At 32.2% G+C, this 10473-nt stretch overlaps 2 protein-coding genes across 3 annotated transcripts in view; one reads left to right on the forward strand and one right to left on the reverse strand.

Annotated features, from left to right (window-relative positions):
* Positions 1 to 6433, reverse strand: part of LOC127800255 (ultraviolet-B receptor UVR8) — a 63846-nt gene extending 57413 nt beyond the window's left edge. The window contains exon 1 of one of the 2 annotated variants that reach the window (XM_052334766.1): positions 5801 to 6433. In XM_052334766.1, coding sequence (XP_052190726.1) covers positions 5801 to 5906 — 106 coding nt within the window. In that variant the 5' untranslated portion in view covers positions 5907 to 6433. The remainder of the gene's footprint in view (positions 1 to 5800) is intronic. The other variant, XM_052334765.1, reaches the window with a different exon arrangement.
* On the forward strand, positions 1589 to 5226 carry LOC127800254 (uncharacterized). The gene is made up of 2 exons (XM_052334764.1): positions 1589 to 1751; positions 2577 to 5226. Exon 2 carries the CDS (start codon positions 2716 to 2718, stop codon positions 5209 to 5211), a length of 2496 nt encoding a protein of 831 aa, XP_052190724.1. The 5' UTR covers positions 1589 to 1751; positions 2577 to 2715; the 3' UTR covers positions 5212 to 5226.
* Positions 6434 to 10473: the final 4040 nt, after the last annotated feature.

Below are 10473 nucleotides of genomic sequence, written 5' to 3' on the forward strand. Positions count from 1 at the left end.
TGCTTGGAGCTCACACCTCACACCTCAAGCTCCAAGCACCCTTGTTACCTCATTGTGCCTAGCGCTTTAGACAACTATGACTCAGTGTCACTATTCAATTTTTCTTAGTCTTCCTATACCTTTTTGGCTAAAGACCCCTTTCATTCTGTTCCGTCCATTCTCCTCGCATAAGTCTCTATTGGTCTTTTTCTCACATATAACCAAAACCATTTTCATGTCTCATGTAGTTGGGAGCCACCCCAATCTTATTACAAATAACCACACTTCTAATTTTATTTTTTCTTGATTAGACGTACATCCATCTCCATTATGCTCATATTTTGCACATATTTGTGTGTTTCATTGCCCAACATCCTGTGCCAACAACAAAACAACTTATAGTTACTTATAAAATTTTCCTCTTTTTTTGCTAATTATAGAATTTTCCTTTTACTTTTATCGGAATCATACTATCACACAAAACATCGGAAGCATTTCTAATTCTATGGGCTCCATCCTTATTAATTTCTCTATCTTTTTAGATAATTAAACTAATATTTTCTTAGTATGACTTAATCTTCTAATTTTACCTTAACATCAGCCACATTTATACTTTTAATAAACTTACATTCCATATGTTTGCTTTTCCATCTACTTAACTGTCGTTCGCTCTTTTATCTCACTCACCAACACAATGTCATTTGCAAATTGCACACATCTAGGCATCTCCACCTGGGTATATTTAGTAAGTTCATTCATTATTAGGGCAAATAAGTAAGGGATTAAATTTGATCCTTGATGTAATCTAATTGGAAAAGCCTTAGTATCTCTCCCTCGTGTTCTTACCTGTGTTTATGCTCCATGTACATATCCTTAATGACATGTACATAAAGGCAATAGGAAGGTTTTGGAAAAATAAAATTATGGATCGAATTATTAAATAAAAATCTAATAAAATGATGAATTATTTGAGGACCCAAATTTTTTATCGACCTACTATTTTACCATTAATAGCCACTTTGTGTTTGCTTTCAGTTATAGCTTAAGATATAGGAAGAAAAACCAGAACAAACATAAGATCATGCCACATTGCGCTTTTGGAGAAAGTTAGCTCTATTGAAGCTTCCCCTGTAGAGTACAACTGGAAACTTTCTTATTTCATTTACTGAAATTGTATCGAACAACAATCAGAAGAATGATTTTCAAAAATGCATGTGACAATATTTCAAGGTTTCTTTCTTTATTTATCAAACCAATTATGCACGCAAACTGTTAACCAGAAGGACTGAACAACCCTCAATTGTCCAACAACTACCGCTTTGAATCAGAACCTACTAGAAACACCAGCTTAATGTCACAGACAAATCCTGAAGCAATGAGCAAGAACTAACAACCAGGGCCGGCCTTGGGCCAGGGCCACTGGGGCTACAGCCCGGGGCCCATAATTGAAAGGGGCCCAAATTCCTTTATAAATTTATGAATATATATGTATATTAAAAAAAAAAAAAAAACAGCAGAAATTGCTCTGCCAACGCGGCCCTCTCACGCAACCTAAAAGTTGAAACTCTGCCCAATGCTCATTTTTCCTCCCTTCTTCTTCTTCTTCTTCTTCTTCTTCATTTTGCTAGTTATTTCTCCTTCACTGTTCTTCATTTTGCTGGTTATTTCTCTTCTTCATTTTGCTGGTTATTTCTCCTTCATTGTTCTTCATTTTGCTGGTTATTTCTCCTTCACTGCTGACACACACTCGGTTAAGTTGCTGCTTCATTTTAGTGAGTATTTTCATCTATATATATTCTGTTCTTTATATATATTAGAGAAGCAATAGGGTAGCAAGTTGATAAATGCATAAAAGAGGAAGCAAAGATGATGAAATCAGTGTCATGGCTTCCTGGGTTTGAACTTTGATTGGTTGTTAGGAGTATTTAAATCATATTAGTTAAACCCATTATTATTATTATTTGCTATAAGCTGATGATTAGAGCATTAATTAAGCTTGTGGCCAGTCGTTGAAGTTGAAGTTGAACTATTGAAGTTGGTGTCATTTAATATATATATATATATATATATATTACTATTACACTGTATCTGTATATTTGTGTTCTCTGCAACTGTATATATATATATATATTGTATGTGTGTGTATTCTGCAACTGTATATATTGTATGTGTGTGTGTTTTCCGTGAGCGTGACTGTATAATATTATATGTGTGTGCAGTGTGTGTTTTGTGACTATATAAGTGTAATGTGTATATAATATATAATTGTATATACATTGGAATTATATGTGTGTACATTGGAATATATTATATAATATATTATTGCATTAAGGCCTATGAATATCTTAAAGTTAATAGCTAATTTGAAATTTTAGCTTTGTTTTGAAAATTATAAATTATGAACACTCGTTATTGACAATTTACTATTCTTTTATTTACTTACAGATTTATTAATTTAATTCATAGGTTTGTTTGAATGCATTGTGAAATTTATGTTTATATTTATTTGACTGTATTATTGAACTTATGTTTATTGTTTATATTTGAATTATTTTGAATGCATTTGACTTATTCTTCTTTATTATTTGATTCAACAGAAAACTTGATTGGGATTCTTGTTCTTTATAATTGGAAGTTTCAAGTGGAAGAAAATATGCTCAAAATCCAGGTTTTATTGTTCTTTGTTAATTAGTTTTATTTTTTTTATTGTGTTGTGTTTATTATAAAAATTAAAAAATGTTTCCTAAGAAACAACTTTCCGGAAATCTCAAGAGACAAAGAAAGAAAAAAGAAGAAGAAATTGCTCAAAGTTTAAGAGGATCTTTGAATAAATATTTTGTTAAACAAATCAATACTTCACTTGAAAATTTAGATGAAGATTTACCAAATGAATGTGAACAACCAATTCAATTGGAAGAATTAGTAGAAAATGAGAATGAAGGGAATGAAGAAATTGGTGATCAAGATGAAAATGAAAATGAATGTCCTGAAACAAGATTTGATTTGAACATTTATGATCCACGAGTTTGGGATAATCTTGATGCAAAAATGAGAGATTTACTTGTAGAAAAAGGTCCCATAAGAGAAACTAATTTCAAATTCCCCATGGACGAACACAATAGACATTTTTCTTCAAATTATTATATTCGTATGTTACCAAATGGGGAAACTAAGGATCGAAAATGGCTAGTGTACTCAAAGGAGTTGGATAGAGTGTTTTGTTTCTGTTGTAAGTTGTTTAAAACAATGAATTCTAGAAGTCAGTTAACTAGTGAAGGAACTAGAGATTGGAAACATCTTGGTGAGAAGCTTAAACAACATGAAAGCAGTATTGAACACCTCACTAACTTGAGGTCTTGTATTGAATTGCAAATCAGATTGAAAACAAATCAAACAATTGATATAGAATTACAAGAGTTAATCAAGAAAGATACACTACACTGGAAAAATGTTATTGTCAGAATCATTGCTGTTGTTAAATGTCTTGCTACACATAATTTAGCTTTTCGTGGAACAAATGAAAAAATTTATGAAGATGGTAATGGTAACTTTTTAGGCATACTTGAAATGATTGCAGAGTTTGATCCAGTAATGCAACACCATTTTCAACTCATTCAAGATAAAAAGATTCATTATCATTATCTTAGTCATAAAATTCAAAATGAGTTGATAGCTATTTTAGCATCAAATGTTAAACATGCAATCATTGAAAAAATAAAAACGGCTAAATATTTTTCAGTCATTCTTGATTGTACTCCTGATGCAAGTCACAAAGAACAAATGACTTTAATATTGAGGTGTGTCGATGTTTCAAGTACTCCAATAAATATAGAAGAGTACTTTCTAGAGTTTTTAAATGTGGAAGATACATCTGGATTAGGAATTTTTAATGAATTGCAAAATGTAATTGAGTCCCTTACACTTAATATTGATGATGTGAGGGGACAAGGTTATGACAATGGCTCTAATATGAAAGGAAAAAATTTAGGTGTACAAAAAAGATTACTTGATATAAATCCTAGAGCATTTTACATGCCATGTGGTTCTCATTGTCTCAACTTAATAGTTTGTAATATGGCAAATTCAAGTGTTAAAGCAAAATCTTTTTTTGGAGCATGTCAATGCATATATACGGTATTCTCTAATTCAACAAAACGATGGAATGTGTTACTTGATTACATAGATGGTTTGACTTTGAAATCATTGTCAACTACACGTTGGGAAAGTCATATTGAAAGTGTCAAAGCAATAAAATCTCAAGTTTCCCAAATCAGAGAAGCTTTATTTAAATTAACAGAAATTAGTGAAGATGCCAAATTGAGTAGGGATGCTCAAAGTTTAGCATCAGGAGAGCTTTCAAGTTTTGAATTTATATTAAGTTTGGTTATTTGGCATGACATTTTACATAAAATTAACTTAGTTAGTAAAAAATTACAATCTGAAGACATGCGTCTTGATGCTGCTGTAAGGCAATTAGAAGGACTTGTTTTATTTTTTGAAAACTATAGAATAAATGGGTTTATTTCTGCTATGATTGATGCTAAAGAAATTTCCCTTGATATGGGAATTGAGCCTGTATTTCCCAAAAAACGTCAAGTTTGTAGAAAAAGGCATTTTGATGAGGTTTCCAATAGTGATAGGGAACAACAATCAGCTGAAGAATCATTTAGAACTGATTATTTTCTTGTTATAGTGGATATTGCTCTTGGTGAACTGAAGAGTAGGTTTGAACAATTGCATTGTTTTGAATCTATTTTTGGGTTCTTATTTGATGCTGTAAAGTTGACTTCGTTTCATGATGATGAATTGAAAAGCTTTTGTGTGAATCTTGAAAATGCTTTAAAACATGGTGATGTTTCTGATGTTGATGCAAGAGACTTATTTTCAGAATTACAGGTGTTGCAAGTGATGTTACCAAAAGAAGCATATGAAACAGATAAACCATGGACATCCATTAAAATTCTTGAGTTTGTAAAGAGTGTGGATATGTTTCCTAATGTAATGGTTGCTTATAGGGTATTATTGACTATACCTGTGACTGTGGCATCTGCTGAAAGAAGTTTTTCTAAATTAAAATTATTAAAATCTTACTTGCGGACCACCATGACTCAAGATAGACTAAATGGATTAGCGATATTATGCATTAAAAAGGATATGTTAGAAAACATTAAATATGATAGTATAATTGATGATTTTGCATATAAAAGCGCAACAAGAAGACATTTTAAATGATGTTTTGTGGTTGAGATTTCATTGTTATTTTTATTTTGTAGGTACATTTGATGATTTTTTTTGCTTCGGTTAATTGTGGAAGATGAAAGGAAGATTGATCAAATCAAGAAATGTTTATGGAGATTCAGGAACAAGTATGTAAACTCAAATATGTAATTTTTGTTTTTTAATGCAATGTTTACAATACGGGGTATTCTTTTTCCTTCATTTGAAGTTTTATCCGATTAAATTTTTCCCAAACAAGATTTTAATGAAGTCCCAAAGTATTATTTCTTATCTTTTGTAAATTTTTATAATTTTAATAAAATTAATTAATTAATAATTTTTATTTTTTATTTAATTTATATAAAAGGGCACATTTGATAAAATTTGCCCTGGGCCTTAAAAATCCCAGGACCGGCTCTGCTAACAACTCAAATTCCCCTAAAATGAACAAACTATTCAAAGCGCGAGATCAAGACCCAAAATTAGAACACAAATTCTCAGACCCACTTCACAAAATGAGTAAACTCACATATACATCCACATATATACACATGATGGATGTAGAGAAAGAAGCTTCTGAGAGAGAGGGGAGAAAGAGACTCACAAAGGAGGGCGACAGAGTGACTGGCGCCGGCGGAGATGAGAAGGGTCCGGTGAACTGGTCCACTTACCGCTTCGCTAGTGCTGCTAATTCCTTCCTGATCCGCCATATCTTGCTTCCTCCGATCAGATTGCGATTGTTCCAAAACCCCAAAGACAAACACAACAGGGAGAGAGCGCAATAATAAGTATCTTCTTGTTTGCTCTGGAAAGAGAGAGTACAACAATTATGAAGGGGGGCAGTGGGATATTTATAGCGACTGAGACAGCTCATGTGCTCTATTGACTGTAAATGAAGTTGAACTGCCCATGTACTGTGCTTGTACACACACACACACACACAGAGAGAGAGAGAGAGAGAGAGAGAGAGGACAATTTGTTTGTTTGTTTGTTTGATCGATCACAGGCGACGAATAAGGCGACTGGGGAAGGTGCAAAAAGTCTTGGTTTATCAACGTAGGACAGTCTTCCTCGTTACAACGTGAAGATCGATGGATCCATCCAGGGATGGTCGTCGCTTACCGGGCAATATCAATATGAGGAAAATGATTTTTCTTTTTATTTTTTTATTATTTTGTAATCTCTCTATCGACCTAACGGTTGGATTCTCTCTTTGATTTCTTTCGTTTCTGGACCACAAGTTTAGCTTAGTTTTGGATTAGGCGGGAGTGACTCTTTCTTTGGTCAGCCCCAGCCCAACCGTAGAGGATGGGAGGATCCAAGATGGATGCCGCACAAATTACAGCTCATCTCATTTACCCACCTACTACCTACCCACTACCATAATACCATTTGTCGCTTTGTGGTAGGGAAGTCAAGCCAGCTTCCATCCCATCCCAACGACCAATCTCCCTTCAGTTCTGTCTCTTTCCATGCCATGCCCTTACAAATTATATCTTCTGCCACGTTTACGGATTTACAGTTTTTGAACTCGCTGTTATGAATTTCGTCCTTCCAAACCCAAATCGTTTACAGAGCAGAGAGAGAGAGAGATGCAGTGCATTGATAAGCTTCTCAGACTCTTATCTCCCTTAACAAAGATATCTATTAACAGTGAAGGAAAGTTAGGCCACAGTAATAAAATCCAAAGGAAGTGTGTTAATTTGAAAGAGTACTATCATGTTCGCCCAGCAAGACTATGTTGTCCGACGCTAGTTATTGGGGATGAGAGCTTGGTACCCTCCTCCCTCCGTGCCAGCTCATGCCCTTCTTAATTTGTTCGTGTCAAATAAATATTATGTTGTTAGACACTGATAACATAAGAATGTCATAATTCTAAAATCATATAAATTGACAATAGAGTTTAAATCAATTTTAAGGTAATCTATAAAATTTACCCCAAAAAATGTATTTTCTTATATATGTTTTTATTGTTATGTTTATTTAATGTTTAAAGTAGGAAAGATAAAATCTAGAGTTTATCCTTCATGGTGTCCGAACACCTTTAAAAAATGACTTTAATTTAGTTTGTGATGTTTTATACTTTAATCTGTTTAGATAATGATATTATTTTTCTTGGAAACATTTTATGGTGTATCTATGTTATATGTATTTATGGATGAAGTTGAAAATATTGTATAAATTTTTATATATATATATATATTATTTGCTTGATATATCATACGTATTAAATTTGTTTTAAAATTTGAGATAAGATTGAATAAAAAATATTACTTTAATCTAAATTATACAAGTATCGATATACCATGAATATTAGTAAATTTGGTTGTTCTTATTTTCCTTATCTTAGATACTATAATTCTCATAGTTTGATTTGCTTTCCTCCAAATGTATATTTCTTGGTTATAGTTTGCACCATAAGGGTTAAAAGTGTCTTCATTCTATTGACAGAGTTTATATTTCTTGTCATCTTTCTTGTCATCTTGACTTTAATAAGATCGAGTTTTCTTACACTCAACTCTTTTTTTCCTTTTCTAAACCTACTACCGTCACTTCTCCTTATTATTCATCTACCACTTGTTTCTTTCCCTCTCAATCATCTCCTTGTGGATCATTTTTTTATCTCCTCAATTTCCTACACCTACAACTCCTCATTCATCTTTTTTTTAATTTCAACTTATTTTCCTATCCTTCTCCTATTAATCCCTCCATTCTTTCTCCTACTCATATTCTTGCACCTATTCAAAACACTCATTGTATGATTACTTGAGCCAAGGTTGGTATTTTCAAGCCAAAGGTGTACACTAACAATTATGTTTTACTAGTTGTATGTCTTACTAAAGAAGTACCTTCCTCTGTCCTTGTAACATGTTCGAATCCCAAATGGTTTACAACTATGATGGATGAGTGTAAAGTTCTTCAACCTAAACATATATGATCTTTGGTTCCTTATACTTACTAACATGAATGAAGTTGGGTACAAACCGATATTTCATATCAAGTATAATCCTACTGGTACCATTCTCAAGTATAAAACTCAATTGGTTGCTAAGGGGTTTCTGATAGCTTTGAAATCATATGGCACACACCCAAGAAGGGGGTAAATTGGGTAATTTAAAATTTTAATTAAACTTTAAATTTTTTTTGATACAAATTGAGGTTTTAGTAAAGCATATAAAATGACAAATGTAAGTTTATAAAAATAAATATATTAACCAAGTGAGAAATAATGAAATGCTTGAAAAGATAAATAGATCAAAGAACACAAGCACAAGAAAACACAAGGATTTATAGTGGTTCGACTTAACCCAAGTCTAATCCACTACCTCACTAAGAATTTTGCAAATAATTCACTAAAATCTCCTACTTAACCAAGTAGGCCCTCTAGTTCAAGACTAGAGAATTACAAATGTCTTGCTTATACAAGCAAGCCCTCTAGCACCTAACTAGGTATTATAATCCCTTGCTTCAATGAGCAAATCCTCTAGCACAACAAGCTAGGAAAATAAGAGTGATACAAATGAAAGAGAGAAGCTAAGAGTTAAAACTTAGTTACAAGTTCTCTCACAATGAAAACAAGGCTTAAGAATAAATTTGTAATGATAGAACGAAACCTTGAAGAGAAAAATACAACAATGAAAGCACAGACTCTTATAAAGCTCGAATAAAATGATTTGTAATATTTAGATGAGCTTGTTCCCGTCCATTAGCCTCTTCTTGATCTCCTTGATTTGTATTTATAGGTTTCCTAAAAGCTTTGCTCAAAACTAGCTATTTTTTAGCCGTTAGAGAATGAAAAACTACCCGTTGGAGACTGTCAAAGACACAAACTGTCAACAGACTAAAGAGGTTAGTCGACTATATTTTCAAATAAAACTAAGGCATAGTTGACAGATATGTAAGCATAGTTGACAAATGATCAACCAAATCTACGGATAGTCGACAAACACTTTCACATAGTCGACACACCAAAAACATAAAGAAAATTTCTAACATCATACACACAAATAGTTGACAGAATGATTTTAGTAGTCGATAGAACCAACATAATAGTCGACATATCAACACATAGTCGACAAATGCTTAGGCGTAGTCGACAGATGCATGGCACATAGTCGACAGATTGAATGAGATAGTTGACAGAATGAAAGCATGTAATCAACAGATGGAAGGGTTAGTTGACAGTTTGAAGGCACTTAGTCAATAGATGAAGATTTAGAAGATACAATACATTACAACATATTTACATTTATTTAGTTTAAGTAAATGTCTTCATTTTCTTGTAAATAAGAAAGTGCCCCCTATTTGGATTTAATAAAAATATCCAAAAAATCAAAATCCATAACCATAAGAAAATAAAATTTTGGTTTTAGTACAAACTCAGGATTTAGCAAGTTTACCACTCTCAAAATACATACATTCTATTTATTGAAAAAATCATTAAAAATCGTTTTAACAACAATAAATACTATCTATCAAAATACCGGGAGATAGTTTTTCAAAATAAAAACATTTTCTTGAATGTCTCCTTATAATGTACTAATCTTCTAGACTTAGAAAAATTATATTAAAGGTAAAAACATCCACTATCCAATTATTTAAAACTAATTTGGTGAAATCATTTAGGAAATTCTTTTAAATCTAAAAGCTTGTTTGTGCAAATCTCCATCTTAGGGAATAAATTGATTTTATTTTTTATTATCAAAACCAAACACAAGAGTAAAATATCAGTTTCACCAAACTATTGGTCTTGATTGCAACAACATTTTTAGTCTAGTTGTTAAGACCCTAACAATTCAAGTAAGTTTCGCTCTGGCTCTCGCTTATAGCTTGCTAATCTTTATGTTGATAATGCCTTTCTCAATTGTGATACTCAGGAATTGGTCTTTATGGTGCAACTAGAAGGATTTCAAGATACCAAATTTCCTTCACATGTTTATCATCTACACAAGTCATTGTATGGTTTGAAACAAGACCCTCACGTTTAGTTTCATAAATTGAAGCAAGCTTTTATTGATTGTGGTTTTCAACAATATCTCTAATGATTCTTTATTTGTGAAGAGAAATGATGATTAGATTCATTATCTACTTGTTTATGTTCACAACATCCTTGTTACATGCTTAAATTCTACTTTGATCACTCATCTCATTTATAATCCGAACACATGGTTTTCTTTGAAACCTTGGGCAAGTTAATTTCAAGCTCATTGGTATTCCATTGGTCTATTTATCCCAAACCAAATGTATTTCAAATCTCTTATTCAAACTAGGATAAAG

Source organism: Diospyros lotus, chromosome 4 (genome assembly GCF_014633365.1).
Source record: "Diospyros lotus cultivar Yz01 chromosome 4, ASM1463336v1, whole genome shotgun sequence".
NCBI lineage: Eukaryota > Viridiplantae > Streptophyta > Magnoliopsida > Ericales > Ebenaceae > Diospyros > Diospyros lotus.

Excerpts from the sequence above, each read along its gene's own strand:
- LOC127800254 (XM_052334764.1), top strand. The coding sequence starts at position 2,716 with ATGTTTCCTAAGAAACAACTTTCCGGAAATCTCAAGAGACAAAGAAAG.